General features: G+C 41.7%; 2 protein-coding genes across 2 annotated transcripts; one reads left to right on the forward strand and one right to left on the reverse strand.

Moving 5' to 3' along the window:
* Positions 1 to 45: 45 nt before the first annotated feature.
* Positions 46 to 9,859, reverse strand: ptpn9b (protein tyrosine phosphatase non-receptor type 9b). The gene is made up of 13 exons (XM_026302936.1): positions 9,793 to 9,859; positions 7,823 to 7,966; positions 6,764 to 6,853; positions 6,401 to 6,525; positions 6,035 to 6,140; positions 5,801 to 5,911; positions 4,818 to 5,713; positions 4,605 to 4,701; positions 3,786 to 3,855; positions 3,543 to 3,621; positions 3,090 to 3,240; positions 2,617 to 2,824; positions 46 to 1,947 (listed from the first exon to the last, which is right to left on the reverse strand). Exons 1-13 carry the CDS (start codon positions 9,823 to 9,825, stop codon positions 1,724 to 1,726), a joined length of 2,334 nt encoding a protein of 777 aa, XP_026158721.1. The 5' UTR covers positions 9,826 to 9,859; the 3' UTR covers positions 46 to 1,723.
* A 292-nt stretch (positions 9,860 to 10,151) lies between these two features.
* On the forward strand, positions 10,152 to 25,421 carry polq (polymerase (DNA directed), theta). The gene is made up of 35 exons (XM_026302934.1): positions 10,152 to 10,494; positions 10,648 to 10,759; positions 10,861 to 11,273; positions 11,363 to 11,604; positions 12,567 to 12,743; positions 12,830 to 12,960; positions 13,066 to 13,222; positions 13,500 to 13,611; positions 13,692 to 13,893; positions 14,010 to 14,151; positions 14,340 to 14,486; positions 14,586 to 14,798; positions 14,971 to 15,113; positions 15,314 to 15,503; positions 15,757 to 15,899; positions 16,031 to 16,224; positions 16,420 to 16,544; positions 16,668 to 16,911; positions 17,159 to 18,746; positions 18,846 to 20,400; positions 20,537 to 20,680; positions 20,758 to 20,960; positions 21,059 to 21,266; positions 21,384 to 21,577; positions 21,712 to 21,840; positions 21,929 to 22,103; positions 22,271 to 22,394; positions 23,482 to 23,576; positions 23,681 to 23,763; positions 23,847 to 23,948; positions 24,029 to 24,140; positions 24,350 to 24,474; positions 24,563 to 24,698; positions 24,815 to 24,921; positions 25,117 to 25,421. Exons 1-35 carry the CDS (start codon positions 10,424 to 10,426, stop codon positions 25,228 to 25,230), a joined length of 8,352 nt encoding a protein of 2,783 aa, XP_026158719.1. The 5' UTR covers positions 10,152 to 10,423; the 3' UTR covers positions 25,231 to 25,421.
* Positions 25,422 to 25,495: the final 74 nt, after the last annotated feature.

Below are 25,495 nucleotides of genomic sequence, written 5' to 3' on the forward strand. Positions count from 1 at the left end.
CTAACATTTCATTTTGAACAACAAAAAATATACTTCACCCCCATCTGATTTGTTCAGCTTATGAAATGCAATAACTGGTTTGTTTTTCTTTGTAGCATCGTACCAACATTCACTGATTTCAATATTGTAGAAGTTTTACAAAGACATAAATATAGTAGGTTACAGTACAGTAAAAAATACAAAATAAAGTTGATATAGTTTTTTTTTTTCCTTAACTGATAATTTACCAGAGGTAAACCCAGAAACAGATCTTTGACACTAGGCAAAAAACACTAGAATTACCCCCTGAGGTCAAATGATAAAAGAATAGTCTTAAACCAGAGCTTAGTCCCAGATAACTCACTACTTTCATTGCTGTACTTAGTAGTGTACTATGTACAGGACTATAGGCAAAATGTGTGTGTCCTGTGTCATACATAGTTAGCATGTACTATGCAAGTGCACTAGTTTGGGTGTTATTACTATACTAGCGAGACGTTACGCTAAGGAAAACCTGAAGGCACAATTATCTGAGGCAGAGTATGCCTCGAGAATCAAACACAACATTTGTGGTAGCAAGGGAGTAAGATTCAAATATGGTAAAGAACCAAAGAGAAAGTAAAAGAGTTTACAGTTTCAGGTATGGTTAGATCTGAGAATGAAGAGGCAGTGAATCAAGTTAAGGCCAAATTACCTAAGATCGTCCAATCAGAACGCTCTGACAGTAAAAGATGATGTTAAACCTGACAAATTACACAGTTCTGCAATATGATATCAGTTTTCATACCATAACTCTTTTCTAGATTTTGTCATAGCCTGGCTCGCTACATAGATATTTCTTCTCAAGGTTAAGTCAATTATATAAAACAAGGTTTTTTTGCTCTTCTTTCAGAGGCTGTTATTATGCACAATAATGTATAAACGTATGTTACAAGAATATACATGGGCTTCAGTCTATAATATCTCAGTAAGGAGTACATCCAAGCATTCAGGTTGAGGACTTTGGCTTTTAAAAGTTATTCTACATATGCACAAATATGAAACACACGTAGAAAATGCACCATAGAAAAAAAGGACATGAAAATAAAGAAAAACTGAAATGGACTACATGGTTCACATGCTGATCTACAGCCACTTCAGGCCATTTGCTCATGTAGAACCATTTCCTTTAAAGAAAAACCCACAAAGCAAAAACATGTTTTCAAGTTTCACATTTTCATACCCTTCACAATTGATCTGTGAAGTGGGTTGAAAAGAAACAAGAAGTACAAAATAGGAACAAAGACTGGGGTTTGGAGGGATCCAAGGGGTAGAGTTCAAGTTTGCCATTTCTCATGTGCAAGTCAATATAAAAATGCTACAATTCGTACAACACTTTTGTCAACAAGACAGGTTCAGGGGCAGGCCGAGTCCCCCTGTAGTTTGCTAAATAAAAAGGGGCTCGGAAATTGGCAGGACAGCTTGCTCAATCACTGATGAAAATGCACAGTCTCCACTCCCCTGTATTTTTTTCTCCAGCTAATGACCTCCTCCATCTACCGGCTCATGAAGGAAGAGCAACTGTGGGAGTCTGCACCATTACATCAAGAGCTAAAACAAGATATCCATCCCTTGTCTCTTCTCTCCCATGGCAGAACAGTCACTGTTGTCCTCTTCTCTGAAACGCCATTCCTCGCTCTTTTGTTCCTATGACTTCGGATTGGGTTGGCTATCTCATTCATTTAGTAATCCCTCCATGTACCTCTTACTCGCTGTCACTCTCTAGGTCTGAGTCAGACCATTGCACTGGGCTGAGCTTCCCGTGACGCTGGGCATACTCGATGACTGCCATGTAGCAGAAGTGGTACTGGTCCCAGGTCTGGATGCTGAAAGCCCTCTGTGTACGCATCCGTTGCACGGTCTGATGGATGTCTACTGTGCCTATGTCCTCCAGTCGGGACAGGCAGATGTCCAGTGTACAGAATGTGCCTAGGCAAAAAACAGGGGAGAAAATCAAAGGAAGACATGCACACTTCAAATTTTCATACTACTTACTGACATGCTTACCAAGTAAAAAATGTTTTACAGGGACATAACAAGATGAAGTAGTGCATCAAAAAAAAAAAAAAAAAAAAAGTGCCCATTGAATCTAAACCTAGGGCTGCTCGATTATGGGAAAATTCACAATCACGATTATTTTGGTCATTACTGAAATCACGATTATTTTACACGGTTACTCATTGACTTTGGAAATATGTTGCATTTAAAGAACAAAATGAATTCTCCTTAAAACACCACCGCGTAGCAAATCTTGCCCATATGTCTTTGATCCACGTCCGCTTCTTCAAATCCAAACAATGGAATTGCTTCTACCTCTTTTGTTGACTAAAGACTTCTGTGGCTGCTCTCTTTCTGCCATCTTTCGCCAACAGTATCTGGGCTGAGAGAGTTCAGGCTTCCGGAAGGGGCGAAAGTGTGCATGTGCGTCATTAAGAAAGCAGGTCAAAATAACTTGAAAAACGGAATAATCGTTTTTTCTCGATCACACAGTTTTTGTGATCGTTGAGACCCGAAATCAAAATCAAAATTCGATTAATTGCACAGCCCTATCTAAACCTGATGCATGGCAATATATATCATATATATAGAGGTATTTACCTGTGCGACCAATGCCAGCACTGCAGTGCACAACCACAGGGGGGCCCCCAGGAGGCCCCGTCCAACTGGATCCCAGGCTCTGAACTGCAGCCTCCCTCCTTTGAAGAACATGCTCACGGAAGTCCAACATAGCAGAAGCACTTTTGGGCACCCCAAAGTCTGGCCAGCTGACATAGAGGTAGTGGCACACCTCCCGTCTCTCTCCAGACTAAGAAAAAAAAAAAAAATGTCTGTCAGGTTCATAGAAGAAAAGGCATGTACATGCCTTTGGGCCAAAATTTGTGCCAAGAATTTTGTCAGATAACATGAAATGATATCTGGTAAACTGGAGATATTCCACTAACAAAAAGCAATTCTGTAATCAATATAAGTTGATAAATGTCCATTCAAGTTGTATTTACTAGATACTTTTAAGACCATTTTAATATCTCAAATTAAGAGACTTAGTTCATTTCTACTGCAGTGCCACTTACCTGTGTGTTGTACAGCTCAAGATGTGAGAGTTTGAAGTCTTGGAACACCTGAATGTGTGTGTTCCTGACCAAAAAATATCCGTACTGTTCAGTCCTGCCCTCCTCAAGAGGCCAGTACTGACCGCATTTGACACGGCCACGCTCCACCACCCTGAGACGCACAGGAAAAAAAACAAAGCAATTTTATTTTCATCGTTGGCCCATCATGGTCTTGCTTGTTCCTCACTTACACATGCAAACACTATATGGGCATCTCCAAACCTGGGCAGATACTGTGCATTTTTATTAAACCTGTATGTTTATTCACATGTATTCTATTCACATGTCTGAGTCTGCCTCTAATAACCAGAACTGAGGCAGACACTGTATGGATTAAGTCAAGTTTAATCCATACAGTGTCCTCCTGGCTTAAAACATAATGCACTTCAGAAATCAGAGGTGAAGGAGCCTCACCTGGTGGTCATGACAATGATAAGTACCATCTGTTCCCACACCATGCGCCAGAAATCACTGAAAGTTTTTGGCAAGGGACCTGAGGAACACGAAAGATTATAAGGCCATGGAAGCACTGGACAAGCACTGCTAAGGTCTAAGGAGGACTGAAAATGGCTGGAGCAGAAAAAAGCTACACTGCATGTGGGGCTTTATAAAGATAATAAAAGAGTAGGAGAAGAGTTGATTTCAACAGCTACTGACCCTGAGTTGCTATGTAGGCGTTGCTCCTCTTGTACCCATCCATGAAACTTGCATTAATGTAATCAGATGTCTAGAAACACACACAGAGAGCAGAGGTGGATGAGATCGGTGACTCAGTGCCTCCTGTTCACGAGAACAGTCAGCATTGCTATTATTAGAGCGGGATCCACACATTTTCTGTTTGCATCACTACAGCTCTGACTTTTCTTTTCAATCATATTCATTCCATTCACTTACTTGAAGTACTGTAAATTGTCAACTATGTAGGCTGCAGGCACACCAAAATATTAATATCTACAATACATTGAAAATCCACAGTCTGTCTTCAATTTCTTCACCTACTGGGACTCATTTAGCTGCCAATCCCAGCATTTGCTCTAAAGCCATGCCACGTTTTTTATTGCTTCAAAAGGCATTCAGTTTTGGCTAGTGTATCACTGTACTCCTCTTACAAAAATAGGGTTGCCAAAATGCAGGCCTTTTTATTTTAAACATATCAAAGTGTGTGTATCACACTCCAGGATTCCACTTTCCAATCACACATCAGATACAGTCAGTAAGCACCAAGTGAAGATATCACAGAGTAAATCCCAATGTCGACAGCTAATCCTTTACTAATCACTTTGGTGCCCACCATTGTCTCATAAGAAGATGAATCGGAGGCCTGAACATGATTAATGTTGGCAGCATTGTCATTGTAAAAATTTCTAAAATCAATCTTTAATTTATAAAGCCATTAAGAAACAAATGTGATGTTGCAAATATTAAATAAATAAAGGTATCAGTAGAACTGGACAAGAAATGATGTTTAATCAGTACCTCGTCCTCATCGTCAGAGTGCTGGCAGAGTCGCACTCGTGACTGGTCCAGGCAGAGGACATCACTGTACCTGTTCTTTATCTGATTGGACAGCTTCCTGTAAAGGCAGGAATTTAGTTCAATGTGATGTGATAAAAATATAAAGACAGATCAAAAGAAAGCCAGAAGTACACGTTTAAAAGAGGAATCACGTTAGACAGAATATAATCTTACTTGGAGTAGTCAAAGGTGCCTGCTGGGGGCTCTTTGCGGATCTCCTCGTACTCCTGATAGATCCCCTTTTTCTTCTTTCTCTTCACATACTCCACCAGCTCATGCACCGTCATGCCTCCCTCCTCTGGCATGTGGATAGACACCTCCATGCAGTGGTCCTCATCGTCAGGACCCCACGAAGAGGACAGGGGTGGGGACTGAGAGAGAGGCTGATGGGGTGGACGAGGCAAAGATTTTTGGGGCAATGGAGGCACGCCCTCCTCTTCCTCACCCTCCTCTTTTATACCCTCGTTCTGAGATCTCCAGGCAGAGTCTTTAGCCTTGCCATCCACCACATCCCCATCACCTTTCTGGGAAAGTGGTGTGTCTGGAGGTGTTTCTGACTGGGGGGGAACTTGGCGGCCACGGCCATTCATATTAGCATTTGGGCTAGAGCCACTAACAGTGTTGGCTCCGCTCACTGCTGAGCCATTCCAGTGTTGGTGGTTCCCCTGCACCCTGTTTGCAGCAGAATGCGGGCTCTGCTGGTATTGGCCCAGGCCTCGAGTCCTGCCGTCCACTACACCGCAGTGGTTGTGTGGGTTTGCATTGCTGTCATCGTAACAGTTAGAGTTAGCCACCGGTAGCTCAGAACCTAACTGAGTATTTATATGCGCCTGTGACAGTGTAGCATCTGCAGTTGTATTGCTACACTCCAAGCTGTAGGAGCGAAGCAGGCTTCCCACACAGTCATGTGTGTCATATTCTTGTGTGTCACCCTGAAGAGTATTCGTGTGAATGTTAACACAGGACTGGATCCAAGCCACGTGGCTATACTGGGATGTTCCACCCAAGTGTTCTGGTAGGGAGGAGACTGGGATGTGAATGGCCAACTCATGAGCTTTCACTGTGCACACCTGGTGATTGCAGAATAAACATTTCAAATAACAGCCACCATCTTACATGATATGAAGCAAGTTCTTGATAAACACAGACACGCATACCCTTTCTCTCAACTTCTCACGCACAAAGAGGCGGAGAACCGCAAAAGGTGCTCGAAACCAAAGAGGTGATGACACAATGAAGACACATTTTAGACGAGCTGGAAAAGCCCCCTGGAGAACACAAGCATCGGGCAGACAAAACGATGTAAAGGCTTTAAATTGCATAGAATAAGTTTTAAAACCAAAAACTAAAAAGCAGGCAAATAAGAAAGCAACAGAGTTAATTGTATTTACCTTAAGCAAATTGAGGATCTTGACACAGAGCTCATAGTCAAAATTACCATAGCTGGAGTTGGTCATGTCGTAGATAAATATGAGTCCGTCTCTTTGAGTTTGTATACTGGGGAGAAACGGAGATGAGTGTCTTAATTGAAAACAGGGGAGGATCGAAATAAGATTTCCATAGGAAACACATACAATTTTCTAAAATACCACCTAAGGGAAAATCTCTCTCTCTCAAAAGAAGAAAAAAAAAAAAAAGAAACAAACAAAAAAGGAAATAAACGTAAGACCGGAATACATACGTGTACCGGAACAGTGAAGTGTAAATGGAAGAGGGGACAAAGTTGTTTATACAAATGCGTAAAGTTAGGGTATCACCTCTCTATGGCTTTGTCCAGCTGATAGATGATGGCCTGAAGCACAGCTTTATGGGTGGTGGCGTCTGGTCGATGGAGACGAGCAGTGAAGAGCGCCAAAGCGGCACCCTTCGCATCACGGCCAGGCTGGCAAGAACATAAAGAGGCCATCATATACAAGAATGCCCAGTGAATCTGCTCCCATGATGTGTTATTTGTGAGAGAGTGTTTTAAATTCTGATTGTAAACACACCAATCAATATAAACTGGCATCATATATACACACACATTGAAGAATAGAAAGCCAAAACACAGAGCTCTAACTTCAAAATGATTAACTCAAGTTCCTTTGTCTTAAGTGGCTAATAATGACTTGATTACTCACCAGGACTGTAAATTTGCCACTCAGCAGCTCAGAGCGTAAGGGCTCCTCGTCAGGGTTAATATTAATGATACCCTCTTTGAGTCTTGTGTTCTAGGTTCCACGCATAAAGATAAAAATCGGGGAGAAAGAAGAAAGTCATCACCTTGGAACTAAGCCTACATGCAAATGTTTCACCGCACCAGACAAACACTGATTCAGTCATTATTGTTACTGTGTGCGTTAAAAAAAGATCAATTCATTTTTTGTGTGTTTTTAGAACTAGTGTCAGTCAATCCTTCAGTTTTTTCCCCACATTATACCTTTGTTATTTTTTCCTCCTATATATATATATACAGAGCAAAACTACAGCCACAAAAATCCTAGGAACTAGTGCAATCTCAGCAAAGATTTATAACAAATATTACACATATATGGTGTTTGTTGAATTGGTTTTCATTAGAATGCATGGACGATCATGATACTATGTCCACTAACTGTACGGATTGGCACCTAGTTCTCAGTGAATGAACTTTCTCATGCTGTGATTGAACTTGCATCAAGAGCATTGTAATTCAGAACTGAATAACAAGTTGTGACCTGTTACAACAGGACATAGTTATGACTTGCAAGCATGTTTTCTGCTACAGTGCAGATCAGTTTGCATCATGAGGGGTTTTCAGTCAGATATGAAAAACCTTACAACAGTCTTATCATATCTTACACTATGTAGCTGTCAAATACAATTAATAAATGACTATATTTTGAATATACAATTTTTTTCTAATTGTAAATTACATTGTAATCTCCTTATATACTATAGAACTAGCTGTTACTTATTTGGAAAACAGAACCCTAACAACACTTAAGCAAATACTTAGTTTTGTCTTATTCCTTTTACATATAAAAACAGCTTCTGATAAAAAACAAAATAGTAATTTACATGTACACTGTGCACATAAAAAAAACAACTGCAATTTATTTATTTTATTAATATTTTTGGTCCTAAAATATTTCTGTTATCATGTTGATAATAGTAAAATACTAATCTCACCTGTGAGACCTATCTAAACACTACTCTACCTTGTATGCTTGAAAGAGGTCAATGGCTCTGGAGACATCAAACTTGCGGGCCATAAGAAACTTTACAGCTGTAGGTTGGGAGACGAGTCCAGCACTGTGAGGCTGCTCTCTGCTATGCACCTCACTCAGGAACTCCTCCACAGCCTGGACAGACATGGCAGAGGACATGGAAGAAAAAAATGTGAGGTGTTTGTGCGTGAAGAGAGATCAAAGCTGGAAAACGGATATTTTGACAGAAAGGGGAAAAACCGGAGGAGGGGAGACTTGTAGAAACAAACCAAAAGTTTTGAATTTAGGGAGTAGAGCAACAGGAAACAAAGACAGACAATGGGGATGACAGGTCAAGGAAGACATACAAATCTGTCAGCGCCCTCAGTTTTGTAGTTCTTTCCCTGCTGCAGTTACAACAACTGATACAGAAGCTATGGGCAGGATGTGCCCTTGGAAGCTTCAGTTCATAAGCACTTGTGCTAAGAGACAATTTGTTTTGATCCAAGTAAGCTGCAGCTGTCCTGAAAACAGCAAGAGGAGACAAATCAACTTATCAAATTTATACAAAACCTGACCCAACACTTTAACAGGACAAAAAGGAAAAAACAAATTCAGATGATAAATTTTCTCATTAGGATGATAACCCTAACAATTAACACAATCAGACAGAGAAAAAAAAACACAGGAAAAAAACACAGGAGCCTAAATCAAAAGATGAACTCCCCCTAGCTCAGTGGCTCAAATGCCACTTCATTATTCAGTTATTTGTATTATAATTTCTGTCATTCAGTAAATGTGGATACTTAATAATGTGATTTGCAAGTTTTATTATGGCACCCTAAATAAACGTGTGCAAATGAGCAGCAGTAATCCGAGGGACCATTTGGGCACTAAAGAGAAAGTCAGGGAAGGAACCTTTAAAACACAGTCTGTTACATTAACACATAGTTTACTCGATGTTACGACCAGAAGCTGAACATCAGCACCAGCTCGATTTCGAACCTTGATGGGATCACACAAGACAAGGCGGGACGACAAGCAGCCAGCTGATCCTACACACGTTTTTGTACAACAGGCTGGCGACATATAATCTGGGAAAATAATACCATCTCTCAAGAAACAACTGATAGTTCTGTGTGGCCGGTACACGCGTGTCATTTAACTATGCAGTCTGATCAGATAACCTTGTCAATGCCCAATAAAGATAAGACAAGTTCATAAAAATGTCGGCTGTCACTTTAATCGCATTTGAGGTTTGCCATCGATGTCAGGCCCAGCCCCTGCGGTAGAAAGTGATGGCAACAACAGTGCTAGGAAGTGGGGGACCACTTCTGTGAATTCTTGACCGTAAATCTACTTTGCTTTCTAGTTGGTCCATAGCAAACACTAATGATCCTGGTCTGTCCTTTCTGTGTCACGGTACATTATGACAGCTGACAATTACCCCAATCTTTATCTGGTTATTTTAACCATTCGCACCGAGTCCAATGTACGCTTTTAAAAACGCCTGGTAAGAAAGCTGTCGAGGAAATTCCCTGCAAGTCAACAATAGCTAACAGCATTAGCTAGCGGCTAGGTTACATGTGGTAGCGAGACGGCTAACGATAGTTTTAAATAGACTACCAGTCTTAAATATGGGGCTAACCAGAGGTCACTGAGTATGACCAGGTAACATGAGCAATATGAACATATCTGTGCGGCACACGTTAAGATGGAGGGAGTAAGTATGCAGATACACAGCCGGTTGATTTCTAGCTACTAGCTAACGCCATCATGCTGTCAGTCACACCAGAGTCAGTCGACCCAGGAGGAGCCGACGGGCCGGGGCTGTTTACTAGACCGCGTCGTTCCCCGGAACAACCATTGTGAGAAAAAATATGAACAAAAAAACGCCGACTAAAGAAGAAAGTGAACCTGATGTGTAAACATAATGAACACGTTGGAAAGATGAGGAAAATAAACCGTCATGAGACCCTTACCAGCTGCTCCTCAGTTGTCAGGGCTTCCGCCATCTTGAAGCCTCCGCAACGTCGCAGCTGGCGCGCCCACCAGCCGCGCGCACGCCCTCGGCCCGAGACAGGCCCCGCCCACATCCATTCACTTTACTTTTAACACAAGTTATCAATAAGTGCTAGAGAAACTGCTTTATCAATTCATTTTAGACAGTTCAGAAAGTACTTATCCATACTCCTGTATAAAATACTGCATTTATCAGTTCACTTTAGACAGTTCAGAAAGTACTTATTCATACTCCTTTATCAAATACTGCATTTATCAGTTCACTTTAGACAGTTCAGAAAGTACTTATCGATACACATCTATCAAATACTGCAGCAGTAACGTCAGTAATAAGTGGATATTTTCGTGGGAACCTCTGTATTCAAGCATTTGTTCCGTCGAGCTGTTTTTAATGAAACACCGGGGCAGCGCTGCGGCGGACTTTTTGATTTCAGAGCAGCTCAGCAGAAAAGACATGTTTATACTTCGCAGCCTAAATAACTTTGTTTGTGTTGTTTTAACTTAGCTTACCTTGACATTCACACTGTTTATAAACGGAGGTCATGTCAGTGAACATCCATCTACACAATACAACGTTACAGCGTGTTCATTATGAGCATTTCAGGTCCTTCTGTGAAGAAGAAAAGCTACTTGGGGCAGCACCAGATCAAGAAGACAAAAAGGTAAGTTCAAGTGACAGTTGCACTTTAGCTGTAATGTTGGCTGGTTTAGAATAATAACTTACTGATTCCAGCTATTTCTTAGACATTTTCTTTCATGACATTCCTGTTTATGAACATCAGTCTTACCTGGCAACATATATTTTGTGAGCACAGCCTCCAAGCTCTCGAGGAGTCAGCAGAAGGAGACAAACAGTTGCTGCAGAAAACCCGTTGTCTGACAGACAAAACAGACAGGTCAGAAAACATCAGCAGAGACAGCCTTATGGTAAGTGTGGCAGCTTGAGTGTTTTTCTCCAATTCTCCTTTGAATCCCTCTCACATCGACACAACGTAGGTCTCAATGATGTGCATTAATATGTGTCTTAGGTTGGAGGAGCAGTGCTGGGAGAATCCACATTAGCTCTTGATGAAGAGGTGCTGCAGGTGCTGGATGCTGCCGACACTGTAAAGCCTGCAGCCAACAATGCTTGCCCAGTAAACAGAGATGCGCAGGAAGAGACAGCATCGTCAGCTGCCCTTTCCCTTGCACGGTATTTTGGTCCAGTTGCAGACAATAAGAGGGAGAGTAACAAATCCCTTCAACACACAGGTCAGGGACCACACAGAGCCCCCCATGAGAGAATATACGGGCGTACTGGTGATTGTAAGAGACGAGTACTGACGGGGGACCACAAAGACGTTGTTCTGAAGCTGCTATTTGGTGAGGACTCGGAGAAAGCTGACAATGTGGTTCCAAATCAAGAAATAAAAACCAGCCAGCGTGAATGCACCTCCGATAAGTATGAACTTTACTGTTATTGTCCAGTTTGCCTTTTCTTTTCTACCCTTCAGTTATGAAATATTACCCTTACTTTTTGTCTTTTATTAGGCAGAGGTGTACGTCCAAAAGAAAGAGTCCTCCTGTCAGCAAAGAGGAAAGTGGGTTAAGAAAGAGTGCTGATCCACCTCTTGACGTATCCAGGGACTACATTTTGTTCAGCCCCACACATCTGGCAGCCGCCATGAAGAGGGCCAAACTGCAGCATTCGTTACAGAATCGGTCTGCCTCTGTGCTGACTGTCCCCAGTGGATTAGATCTCAGTACTCTCAGTGACACTTTACCTCAGCCAGGTGAGGACTTTTAAATGCAGCCATAGAGCCTTCTTCTTGGCTGACATTTTATTCCTTTGTTATAATTTCAGTGTTACTGATTTAACAGCCCTTTAATCTTTGCCCACCTCATTCTGTTGTAGATTTTATTTGAATTGGTAGAAGTGCCATTTTTTCCCATTAAAAATGAAAACATGCTTTTGCTAAACTTTTTAGCTAAAGGATCATGTAGTGGTGGTGCTTCATAGCAAGCAGCAAGGACTGGGATATTGGTCAGAGTTAGGGGATGACTGTATGACTACAGATCAAATGTGAAGGAAAGGTGGGTCTGAGGTGCATATAGCAAAAGTCCACATTCAAAGTAAAAAAAAAAAAAACCAGCGATCCCTATACCCAAATTTCCAAAAGTCTTTTTTTTCCAATTTTCTTTTTTCTTCCTGAGCTGTTATAGATTTTTTTTAAGTGTTTTGGAGATTTGGGTATGCAAAAAGGGTAAGCCAAAACAACACTACACTGAATTTGGGACAAGTCTCTGGCTGTTCCTGAGTGGCTCACCCTAAGACCCTATAGAAACCCATAGAACATCTGTGGCGATGCCAGTTCATGAAGATGGCAGACCAGACACTTCACATTTCATTTGAAAGGATCTGCCAATGAGGTAAATCCAGGTGTGCAAGGGCTGTAGAGACTTACTCAAGGAGACTTGAAGCTGTAATTGCTGCCAAAGGGGTTCCTACAAAATAAGGTCCTGAATACTTCTGTAAATGAGAGGTTTTAATTTTTTAATAGATTTGCAATCATTTCTAAAAAACATGTTTTCTGTTATGGGTTACTGAATGTAGACTGAGGGGCAAAATGGAAACTTTATCTATCTGAAATAAATGGACAACACAGTAAGTGTGTTTATGTCTTAAATTGCCAGACTGGCTCCAGTTTGAACAAACGCTGTGTAACAGGAGTATGGTATGTGTGCTATACTGTAGGCGCTGCTTTGTGTGCTCCTGCGGATCAAGCTGAGAAGCTGCTATTATCCAGCTGGGGTTTGCCAAAACCTGTCCTAGAGCGCTACCAGAAACATGGGGTGACTCACATGTTTGAGTGGCAGGCTCAGTGCCTCACTGTTGGACAGGTGCTGCGGGGAGGTAACCTTGTGTACTCTGGTAAGAAAATGAATGTCATAAGAAAGTGATTCAAAGAGACAGTCATCGTTAGCTAATTTTTTAACTCTTTAATCCTCCATTATCAGCCCCCACTAGTGCTGGAAAAACTCTGGTGTCAGAGTTGCTGATGTTGAAGCGTGTGTTGGAGACCAAACGAAAGGCCCTCTTCATTTTGCCATTTGTCTCTGTGGCAAAAGAGAAGATGCACTACCTTCAGGTGAGGAAGAGGCAGACGGAGCTACATGCATGTAGCATGTTGTTTGTGTTGCCCATCTGCGTGTGCCTTTTGTCATCTAACAGACTTTCATCTCTGCACCTGTAGACTGTGTTTGAAGAGGCAGGAGTTCGCGTGGAGGGATATATGGGCAGCACTTCAGCTGCTGGAGGATTCACAGCACTGGATGTGGCCGTTTGTACCATAGAAAAAGCCAACTCTCTGGTAAACAGACTCATTGAAGAAGACAGTATGAGTCTGCTAGGTAATTCATTCATGATAACTGTGTGTGGAGCTGGAGCTTGTAATTGGTTTATTGACAGAAAATTAATCCACAGCTGCTTTTCACCAGTCATTATTATTATAACACTGTAAATTAAATTCTTGGATATTGTGGTTTGTATTTTTCATTATTTTCTCACTTTTAAACTAAAAATACTATTTATTTGAAAAAAAATCTTATCAGTTAATCTCTTGAAAATAATATCTTTAATTAATACAGAGCAATAATTTGAAAGCATGTGTTATTTCTGTGCTACTAGGTATGGTGGTGGTGGATGAGTTACATATGGTTGGAGACTCTGGAAGAGGATACCTGCTGGAGCTGCTCTTAACCAAAATCCGCTACATAGCACAGAAGCAGAACACCACAGGGTCCGTTCATCTGTCATATTTATATCCAGTGTTTAAAAACCCTGTCCATGTGCCACATGTGTTGATAAGTCTTTCTACAGGTCTCTTTCTGAGGGTGTACAAATCGTAGGTATGAGCGCCACCTTGCCTAATCTTTCCCTGCTGGCTACCTGGTTGGGTGCAGAGCTTTACCAGACAGATTACAGACCTGTACCCCTGCAGGAACATCTCAAAGTGGGCTGCAACATCTATGACAAAAGCCTCTCTGTGGTCCGGCAGTTCACTCCTGCACTCCACATTAAGGTACCCGAGATTAAGAAAAGTCCAAAGATTGTTTGGTGTGTGTGTGTGTGTGTTATCATGACTGAGCCACGGTTTCTTATGACCGGTAATATAATGATGTGCTTTTCTGCTTAAAGGGGGATGATGACCACATAGTGAGCCTGTGTTATGAGACAGTAAGAGAGGGTCACTCTGTGCTGCTTTTCTGCCCCTCGAAGAATTGGTGTGAGAAATTGGTAGACAGCATCGCCAGAGAATTCTATAACCTCACACATACTGGTCTGTGAAATTTAAGTAAAATTATATTACATCAGTGCATATTTTAATTCAGAGTGAGCTGAAGTAAGACATTCTTGTTTTTGTGTGGCAGTGTGTAATAATACATTTGTTTGTAGTAAAATATATATGTATTATTTGCATGATATGTATAAAGAATTATCTCCTAAGTTGTGTTGTCTGTTTTTCAGACTGTGAAGGCAGCATGGCCATCCAACCAGTGTGTCTGGATCAGGAGGGACTAGTGGATGTTATAGCCCAACTGAAGCGAACTCCGGCTGGCCTAGACCCCATTCTCCAGAGGACTGTGCCATGGGGGGTGGCCTTCCACCACGCAGGTGAAAACAAATGCGCAACTGCTTAACCACAGCAAACTGTGGGCTGAATGGTGAGATAACCAAGCTAATGATTGTCTATGATTCATACCTTTTCTGTAGGTCTCACATTTGATGAACGTGACGTGCTGGAGGGAGCTTTTCGTCATGGCATGGTCAGAGTCCTGGCTGCCACCTCTACCCTTTCCTCAGGGGTTAATCTCCCAGCTCGCAGGGTCATCATTCGAACTCCTACATTCAATGGACACTTGTTGGACCCTCTCACATACAAACAGATGGTTGGGCGAGCAGGGAGAAAAGGAGTAGACACTACAGGTTTGGCAAGCAAAGAAAACAACAGAATGAAATTGATTATCATTTGTTCAGTGTTGTCAGACCTGCTGGGAAATTAAAAAAAAACATGTTCAGCAATTTAAGACTTATTTAGCCCATGTCAATCAAAAAAGCTCTCCTTTGGTCTCATCTTGCTTAGTTTGTCCTCTTTCAGGTGAAAGTGTGCTGGTATGTAAAGAGGCAGAGCGTCAGAAAGGCATTACTCTTCTTAAGGGTGCTCTTAAACCAATCAGCAGCTGCCTTGTGAGAAGGGAAGGGGAAGGTGTCACCACTAGCATGCTCCGAGCCATTCTAGAGGTATGATTGATATTTAAATTAACTTGGCACCTTTAGAATGACTAGCTGTGAATAGATTATGATAAAATCTAGTTAGACAGTAGTTGCTTCATTCACTGAAAGCCATTGATGTACAGTAAGATTAGACTGACCAAACAAGTCCCTGCCAATGAACTCTATAATTGTTCTGTGTCCCTTATTTAAATCAACCTAACTTGCAGATCATTGTCGGTGGTGTAGCAAGCACTCCACAGGATGTGAGGTTATATGCTTCGTGCTCTTTGCTGGCTGCCAGCATGAAATCTGACGGCAAAAACAAATCAAATGAAGAGCACGATAAAGGAGCTATTGAGACCTGTGTCGAATGGCTGATGGAGAATGAATTTATTAGTATCCAGAAGGATGGACAAGGTACTGCCACAGAGCTGTCTTATATTCCATATCTATTTTTTTCCCCCTCCATTTTTCATATCACTACTACATGATGAAGGAGACCTTCAGTAATTGACATTTCTTATAGGAAAAGAAAATAACATGCTCATTATTCTTTATTATTTAGTTATACCCCATACACCACTTTCATATATATAAAAAAAAAAAAGCATTAAAAAGCAGCGTTTCTCACCCTTGAGATTAAAATTACTGTATGTCTTGGTATATCCAGAGGAGCGATATTGTCCGACGCAACTTGGGGCTGCCACCCTGTCCTCTTCCCTGTCTCCGCCAGAGGCTCTGGGGATATTTGCAGATCTCCAGAGGGCCATGAAGGGCTTCGTGCTGGAAAATGACTTGCACATTCTCTATCTGGTACACATATCTTGCATTTTAACTTGCTTAACGTACTTTTGACCAAAAGTGTCCACTCCTCAGACACATATAATACAAATCAGTCCTCACAACTGTAATTATATAAAATTATATGTTCAAATCTTCCTCAGATTACCCCGTTGTATGCAGAGTGGACTACCATAGATTGGTATCAGTTCTTCTGTCTGTGGGAACAGCTCTCGTCATCAATGAAGAGAGTAGCAGAGCTAGTGGGTGTTCAGGAAGGTTTTCTCGCACGGTCTGTCAGGGGCAAAATTGTTGCCAAGACAGAAAAGCAGCATAGGCAGATGGCAGTTCATAAACGGTAAAGCACATACTTTTACTACTACACATTCTGTATGTACTATATGTTATAGTATGGACTAAGATGCTAAGACACACTACTCAAAATTTTATCTCCATAGACTCAAACAACAAAGTTTTAGAAATATTTTAAACATTTAGGACTTTCTTACCTTAGAAGCCTTTTTGTTAGCTTCTTTTTGCTATCACTTCACAGGTTTTTCACCACCCTTGTACTACAGGATCTGGTTAATGAGGTGCCTTTGGGAACGGTTGCATCCAAATACAACTGCAATCGTGGGCAGTTACAGTCTCTTCAGCAATCTGCTTCTACGTATGCAGGTACAACAAAGGGCATGTTACTTTGTAGAATATACCTTTTTGGGGGGGGTGTAGCATGATCAATTATAGGAATTTGATGCAAAAAGCCACTTTCTGCCACTTCCACTTTCTGCCATTCCTCAGGTATGGTAACAGTGTTTTGCAAGCGCCTGGGCTGGCACAACATGGAGCTGCTGTTGTCCCAGTACCAGACCAGGTTAAGCTTTGGTGTCCAAAGGGAGCTGGTCGATCTGGTCCGGGTTTCCCTCTTGAATGCAACACGAGCAAGAGCACTTTACGCACAAGGGCTCTGTACTGTCGCGGAACTAGCCAGGGCTAATGTAGCTGATGTGGAGAAAGCCTTGAGGAATGCAGTCCCATTTAAGAGGTAGGCATGTGTATGTTTGTGAGACATTACTACATAAAGTATGGCAAGTATATAAAAATCTCAAATATCTATATAAATACCATCTACACTGCTACTATAAACATGCACCATTATTTTGAAAAAGTCAAAAGGTTGGATCCAGACAATGAAAAACCAAGCTTTGATATAGTATGTACAATTATATCATAATCTCCCTGAAACATGACCCCAGATTTGAAGCATATATTTGACTGTGTGTCTTCCCTAGCTCTAAACGTGCAGTGGATGAGAGTGAGATGGAGGCAGCTGAGAGACGGGGCATCCGCTGCGTCTGGGTGACCGGCGGACGAGCACTGACAGAGCAGGAAGCAGCCACTGAGATTGTGTCGGAGGCAAGGTTGCTCCTTCAGGAAGACCTGGCGCAGCTAGGGGTTCAGTGGGACCCAACAGCACTTCCGCCTGGAGCGCCTACAGTCAACAGCCCTGACAGCCACCACAGGAGCGACTCTGACAGCTCATCTGGCTCATGTGTCAGCTCAAAAGAAGCAAAGGCCAGCAACAGTAAAGTTGGAGACAGGCTCAAGAAAAGTGAGAGCAGTGATACTGGCAGGCATAGAGAGGTCACTGAAGAAGAAGTTAAACGAGAGAAAAGAATGACACAACAGAAAATCCCTATGCCAAAAGAAGAAGTCAGGAGAGAGCAAGGGAAGTCCAAACCATTAGAGATGGAAGCAAGCAGAGAACTGGAGGAGCACAAAAAGGAAGGCAGGACAGAGGCAGAAACTAGACAAACAAGCAGTGAAGCACCAGTGGACACAGGCAAAGTAACTAAGATAGAACTGGAAAATACAAAATTATATATGACAAATGACACAGATGGAATAAGACAAGAGCATACAAGGTCAGAAGAAGAAAGGGAAGAGTGCAAAAAGCCAAATGAGAAAGACAGTGAGAAAAATGAAGATGCAGACTCAGTCCGACCATGGGGTCAGCAAGAAAAACGGCCAATTGCTAAAAAAAGCCTAACACAGGAATTGTCTGACATTGTCTCCAGTCTTCCTCAACTGCTGTCACATGCTCAGCCTTTACCTTCACCAGTGCCATGTCCTCGCTTTAGAGCCCCAGTATCCCGGGTAGAACAACAAACAAGTGTTTCCACAAAGGCATCAACAGGAGATGGTACCACAGGCCTTGCTTCCTCTCCTCTGCAGCCAGATAGACTGAAGCACTCGAGAGCCCTGAGCAAAGTCCTTCACTCCATACAAAATGACAAAAGCCTACAAGATAATACAGAGGCCTCCTGCCTGGCCTCGGTCAACAACTCAGCACCTCTAGCCAAGATCCCAGCCAGTGTTCAAGTTCCTGAACCTGTGCTGCAAATTCCTCATACAGTTTCTGCTCCTAGTAACGCAGACTTAAATTCTCCTCTACCTGCTTCTCCTGCCTCAGTTCCTTTATTTTTTCCTGAAGCCAAGAGAAGAAGAGTCGAGGGCAGAGAGGGAGATAAGTTCTCCTCTCCTGAGCTGTTTGCAGGAGAAGAGAGAGACGAGGAAGCTAAAGGAGTAGCTCAAAAAGGAGAAGAGAGTTTCGGTGACAGCTTTGAATTGGACACTCAAACAGAAAGAATCATTGGTCAACAGACATACCAACACAGAGATGGGAATGGTAGAGATAGGAATCGGTTGGTAGAAACTGAAACGATAAAAGAGGAGGAAAAGGTAGAAACAGCCACAGAGATGGAGATTGACACAGATGAGGGAAGAAGTGGGTCTGAAGCTCTTGACAATGCATGTCCTAGATTTAATATTTCTTTCACAGATAGCCAAATGGAGTTCTTCCTTAACACCAGCCACCAGGTGACTGATCAGCATCATTTATACAACGATTTTAAACATGAAATTCAGTGCAATCAGATGTTCTACTTTTGTAATAAGAAAATGCTGTTGTTTTCACAGATTTCTCTAGGTCCCGCTGGTGATGGTAGCATGGGTAAAGATAAAAATGAAGGTCACAGTGATGATAACGGACCCCCCGATGCCAATCAGGTTACCTCGGAGAGTGCAAACAGGAGCAGTAGTTTCCTGTTTGACAGTCTGTTTGACAGCTCTCTTTTGGCAGATCTGAGTCCACACCAGATACTTGACCAGTCAGGTGAAGAGGAATCTAATGGCCAGGACGTCCAAGACAAGTTGCCTCTTTCATCAACCCAGGAGCGACGGCTAGGCAATCTTCTCGCCAACCAGGAGGCTGAAAAGCAGGAGGCAATCCAATGGGGTGAATCGTCCTTCAATTTGTCAGAGTGGGGTGACTCGCTTTTGGTGGGTGAACATTTTCTGGAGAGGCAGAGCTTGCTCAGACACACAGAGAGAAGTAAAAAAGAGCAAGAACCATGTGATGATCAAGCTCAGCAACCCAATGCAGACTGTGTTCTGTCTGAGCAACATCTGCCAAATTCACAGAGTAAACCAGATGGAGGACAGAGAGGGACAATTAAAGAGGGTGAAAGTTTAAAGCGGGTAGAGAAGGAAAACAAACAAGAGAATAAGAAAGAAGAGAAACTGAATGTTTTATTGTCAGATAAGGACTCTGAAAATACTTTTCATTGCAGCCCTGGTTTACAAGAGATCTTTGACCGCTGGCCTAGTATGTCTGACCAGCCCTCACAAAACACTGCAAGTGGCCACAAGGTCACTCAGACAGTCAAAAACCCTGCAAATGCAGTGGAAGCTCCAGATCTACCTCATCCCTCAATGCAAATGGGCAGACAAAGGGGAAAGCTGAATGTGCAATCTGCTGCTGCTGAGAATGATTCTCAACTGGTACAATGCTCAAACCACGACACTGAGAATGTCACAGAGAGACCAGGCCCTGCTACTGACCTTCTTCCTGCCACCCAGGAAACACCACCTGTCACACCGAGAGTAAAACAGACCCTCTTACCTCTTCAAAAACCTCTGACTGCTCAGCCTCTTAACCAGTCGACTCCCTCAGCTGTCCCACCACAGCAACCAGCAGCCCCAAAATGTCCTAAATCTCACCCCGGACTAAGTAGTCATTCATCAGAAGCTGTTCCTCACAAAGCACAGCTAACGTTTACATTTGATCACCACAACAAGCACCAGTTGGGACAGGAACCAAACATTTTGCCTGAACATGATCTGAAGTCTGTCTTATGTTTGAGTTCAAAAACCAAACCGGTGTTACACACTGACCACAACCTCAGCCCTCCCCAGGACTGTGCTGCTCCGTCCTCCCCGAGACCAAAGCCTCCCTTTGATACAGAATCACCTGTGGCTGATGGCTTCACTCTTCAGCTATCCCAGGATGCATCACTGTGTTCCAGCAAGTCCGGGGGCTTCTCCATTATAGATGTGGCAAGTGATAGGCGTCTCTTCGACACTTTCATTAAAGAGTGGAAAACAAAGGAGCGGTACTCTCTGGCTTTGGCCTGTGAATTGAGGGAGCAGGGACAGCAGCCTCAGGAGGAAATAGGAGGGAAACACATGAGAGGTAACCACAAATAATGTGTAATAAAATGTGGTATAACCTTGGCATCTCTGTTTTGCATCACCAGCTGCAACTGCTGTACCTCAGATAGCCTGTGCTGAATACAGTCTCCTGATCCATGCATGTGTTTACTGTGCAGTGTCAGCAGCTCATCAGAAGCTTGACAGCTCAACAGATGGTTTTCCAGTAAGAGACAGTGGTGGACTGGTGTTAATTGGACTGTCAGTCTGCTGGGGATCAAGAGATGCATACTACATCTCTCTCCAGAAAGAGCAGAGCAAAGGTATCGACACACGCATACATGCACAGGCTCACTCCTAAAACATGTTTCCTTAGCTCAACCTGTGTGTCACCCCTCAGGTTTGAGCTCCAGCCTGGCCGCCCCTCCACTTGAGGAGGACTTGCCAGTGAGTGAGAGGCTGGGACAGGTGAAGACCTGTCTGAGTAAGCCATCGGCAAATCGTAGAGGAGATGTGGTTGTCACATATGACATCATCCAGGTGTACAAAACGCTAGTCCTGAGCTGTGGCATCAGCTTGGAAGGCAACTGTGAAGACCCCAAGGTGGGAAAACAGACAAACCATATACACAAAACTCCAAAACACAGAGAAGCAAATATCCATACAAAACATGCACACATACTAAGTACAAATTATCGTAGGTGGCGTGCTGGCTGGTGGATCCTGGCAGTGACGAGAGGACTCTGCCCAACATGGTGACTGTGTACTGCCCTGAAGAATTACCTCTTTTGGATGGACTTGGAAATATGCACGCACATTGTCCACGTGTCAGGGCAGCCACCAAGAGCGTGCTCGTGCACGCTGTCATGAACCATCTCACTGGCCTGCTGGAGAAAGACGGCATGCTGGGTATAAACAGTGAACAGCCACTCAACCATACAGCTTTTTTTTTTTTTTTTTTTGCAGTGGGAAGAACTGCAGTAAACATTAGTTTTGCTGTTTTAATGTTTTGTACCCATGTGTCAGATTTATTCAGGAGCATTGAGATGCCTTCCCAGGTGTGTTTGGCACTGTTGGAATTAAATGGAGTAGGCTTCAGTGTTGAAGAGTGCGAGAGACAAAAGCATGTAATGCAAGCTAAACTCGCAGCGCTGGAATCTCAGGCTTACAACCTGGCTGGACACAGCTTCTCCCTTACCAGCATCGATGACATAGCACAGGTTTGGTGCATGTTCTTCTCTATCCCAACCATGTTTTCATTATTTCTCAGTGAAGTATAAATGCAAAAGATGACAGAGCAAAGCACAGTGGTAGTTAATATCACCAATCTTATATGCTGACATGCATGCTGTAGGTGTTATTCTTGGAGCTCCACTTGCCTCCAAATGGTGATGTGGGTGGATCAAAAAATAAGAAGACTCTGGGCTACACCAGGAGAGGTGGCGGTAGAGTACGACTTGGAAAGCAGTTCAGCACCACCAAGGTTAAACTGTTTCCTGTTCCACAAGATTGTTGGTGTTGCCACATGAAATGTCCACAGAGTTTAAAATCAAGTTAAATGTTGTTGACAGGATGTTCTGGAGAAGCTTTGCCCCCTACACCCGCTGCCAGGTGTGATTCTGGAGTGGCGGCGGATCACAAACGCCTTGACTAAAGTGGTGTTCCCCTTACAAAGGGAGAAGAAATACCACCATACACTGGCCATGGACAGAATATACCCCATCGCTCAGACACACACAGCCACAGGTAAAACATGCTCACATGTGGATACACAAAAACACTACATGCACCTTTTCTTTACCATAAGTAATGTGTTTCATTTAGGGTCATTGGTAAATTCATTTGGTTGTAATGCAAGACTATTGTATTTGTAAATATAAATCATGCAGTCACCCAGATCATTCTGTTGTTAGGTAGAGTGAGCTTCACCGAACCCAACATACAGAACGTCCCCAAAGACTTTGAGATTTACATGCCTGTGTTGGTGGGTGAGAGCCCACCTTCACAAAACGGCTGCCAAATGACCACCAAACCAGGGTAGGTATGATCGCTGAGCCAGTGGTTCTCAAAGTGGGGTCACGGGACACCTGGGGAATATGAGAAAGTTCATTTGTGCACGTCTGAGTCAACTAATAAGCCTTTGTGATACATTTGTGCTCTAAAATGCTAATACCATATATTGTATTGTATTGATATGGAAGAGAAATTATAGATGTATAAAATCAGCAAAGAAGCTGGGTCGGCAAATGGTTGAAAAAAAAATGTGTGTATGTATGTACATATATATATATATATATATATACACACACATATATATATATATATACATATATATATATGTACACACACATATATATATATATATGTACACACATATATATATATATATATATGTACACACATATATATATATATATGTACACACATATATATATATATATGTACACATATATATATATATATGTGTGTACATATATATATATATATATATGTGTACATATATATATATATATGTACACACACATATATATATATATGTACACACACATATATATATATATGTACACACACATATATATATATATGTACACACATATATATATATATATATATACACACACATATATATATATATATATATATGTACATATATATGTACATATATGTATATATATATATATGTACATATATATGTACATATATGTATATATAAATATGTACATATATATACATATATACTATATATATGTATATATATATATATCTATATCTACTGTTCCAGATATATGTACATATTACTATATAGATTTTCCCTTAATTATCTGTTCCATCTATATATATCTACTCTGTACCTCTATATGTACCTATATATATATACATCTATACTAGATATATATGTACATATATATATATATATATATATATATATGTACATATATATATATATATATGTATATATATATATATATATATATATATATATATATATATAAAAAACACGTCACATTCTGTACATTAGTACACCTAATTCTGTGGGTTTTCTCTACACACTGTTGAGTGTACAGTCATGACTGATAAAATTATGTGGTTTGCCATGAAAATGCCTTTATACTTCCTGTTGCAGAAAGAGACGTTCTGTGATGCCTTCAGTTGCAGCTGGAACTGCACAAGGCCCAGCCTTCTCTGTCAGCATGAGACATGCCTTTATACCTTTTTCAGGTTACTATGATGATTTCGTTGTTTTGAGTGTAGGGGCACCTTTTCTGTATGAAACTTTACCTTTGACTGTAATGTCAGCCTTGTCATTTTGCGCTGTACTGTAGGCGGAATGATATTAGCAGCTGATTATTCCCAGCTGGAGTTGAGAGTACTGGCTCACCTATCCAGAGATCGACGGCTTCTACAGGTAACAGCTTCGACAGGCGTATAGATACAGCGAAACATCAGAGAACAGGTCGACAAATGATGAACTGCCTGTGTGTTCACCAGGTGCTGAATGGAGGAGCAGATGTGTTTCGCTGCATTGCTGCTGAGTGGAAAGGCGTTGACCCAGACGCTGTGAACGACAACCTCAGACAACAGGCAAAACAGGTACTACTAGGTAGGAAAGACATAACATGGATACACATGCATTCTCACTAGCAGGTTCATTGGTGTGTATGTTTTTGCAGATTTGCTATGGCATTATCTATGGGATGGGAGCCAAATCTTTGGGGGAGCAAATGGGAGTGGAGGAGAATGATGCAGCCTGCTATATAGAGAGTTTTAAGGCAAGATATAAAGGTATATACTGCTGGGTTAGTTACTTTTTCTTTGTTGAAAGAAAAATTTTTCAAAATGCATTTGATCCATATTCCTACTTTTTTCTTATATAAAAAATGCCTCGATAAATCTATAAACAGACATACTGGGAAGACCAATCAAACTAGCACACGCGTCAGTTGAATTACACTGTAATTTAAACGTCCATGTTCTGTTTTCCTGTGTTTCAGGGATCAATGCTTTTCTGAAAGAGACAGTGAAAAACTGTATAAAAAATGGTTACGTTCAGACTCTGATGGGCCGTAGGAGATACCTACCTGGAATCACCAACACCAACACACACATCAAAGCTCATGTAAGAATTCACATGCAAGGTGTGTGATGTAAAAATGTGTGTGATTTTTCACTTATGTCATGCCTGTGCTATCGTCCCCCTCATCCAGGCCGAACGTCAGGCAGTGAACACGACTGTACAGGGTTCAGCAGCAGATATTGTTAAACTTGCCACCGTGAACATCCAGAAGCGACTGCGACAAACATACCCTGCAGCTCCACTGTCTCATCAGCACACACGCTCAGGTGACACACACACACAGATTTAACTTTCATTCCACAAACACTTCATGCAGACCGTACTTTTTAAAGCCTGTGAATCAATCAAGTCTGATATTGTTGTGTTGTTATTCATTACACAGCCAACAATCAATGCAGGGCTGGGACTTCTCATCTCAGAGGAGGCTACTTTGTTCTGCAGCTGCATGATGAGCTCATCTATGAAACTGCTGAGGAAGACCTCATACAGGTATGGTCATTATTTCCTGGATTCCCACTTGTACTTCTTACGTCTGGACTGACAAAGAAAACTAGTTATGAAATGTATATTAAGTTTCACCTGAAACCAACAACAAAGCAACATGAAATGACCACTTTTATATTTGGTTGATCGGGGAACTGGGTAACAAATGAACTGTCTTTCTCCCAAACCTCTCTCTGTTAGGTTGCACAAATAGTCAAGCGGGAGATGGAGTCAGCAGTAAAACTGTATGTAAAGCTTAAGGCCAAAGTCAAGGTGGGACCCAGCTGGGGGAACCTGCAGGACATAGATCTATAATTTGAATGTTTTAATGTTAATGATTCAACAGTCAAGTACTATGAAGTTGCTGCTTAAAACTCTTTGATATGTGTAAATGCTACCATTTGTACTAAAATGAACATTTTTAATCACTACATCAGCATGAATATGAAATGTAAGCTAAACCTGCAGTCTGTGATTGCACTATGAACTATCACATTTATATTACATTTTCCAGCATAGTGTCCAAAACTAAATATTTTTAAAAAAAAATGAAATGGATATTACAATACTTGTCATGAGA

This window comes from Mastacembelus armatus, chromosome 1 (genome assembly GCF_900324485.2).
Source record: "Mastacembelus armatus chromosome 1, fMasArm1.2, whole genome shotgun sequence".
Classification (NCBI taxonomy): Eukaryota; Metazoa; Chordata; class Actinopteri; order Synbranchiformes; family Mastacembelidae; genus Mastacembelus; species Mastacembelus armatus.

Coding starts and splice junctions, on each gene's coding strand:
- ptpn9b (XM_026302936.1), bottom strand. CDS start 9,825: ATGGCGGAAGCCCTGACAACTGAGGAGCAGCTG. Junction 5,912..6,034: donor AGATCCTCAATTTGCTTAAG/GTAAATACAATT, acceptor TGTGTTCTCCAG/GGGGCTTTTCCAGCTCGTCT. Junction 3,856..4,604: donor ACTCTGACGATGAGGACGAG/GTACTGATTAAA, acceptor GTGTGTTTCTAG/ACATCTGATTACATTAATGC.
- polq (XM_026302934.1), top strand. CDS start 10,424: ATGAGCATTTCAGGTCCTTCTGTGAAGAAGAAAAGCTACTTGGGGCAG. Junction 16,912..17,158: donor AATGCAGTCCCATTTAAGAG/GTAGGCATGTGT, acceptor TGTCTTCCCTAG/CTCTAAACGTGCAGTGGATG. Junction 18,747..18,845: donor TCCTTAACACCAGCCACCAG/GTGACTGATCAG, acceptor TTGTTTTCACAG/ATTTCTCTAGGTCCCGCTGG.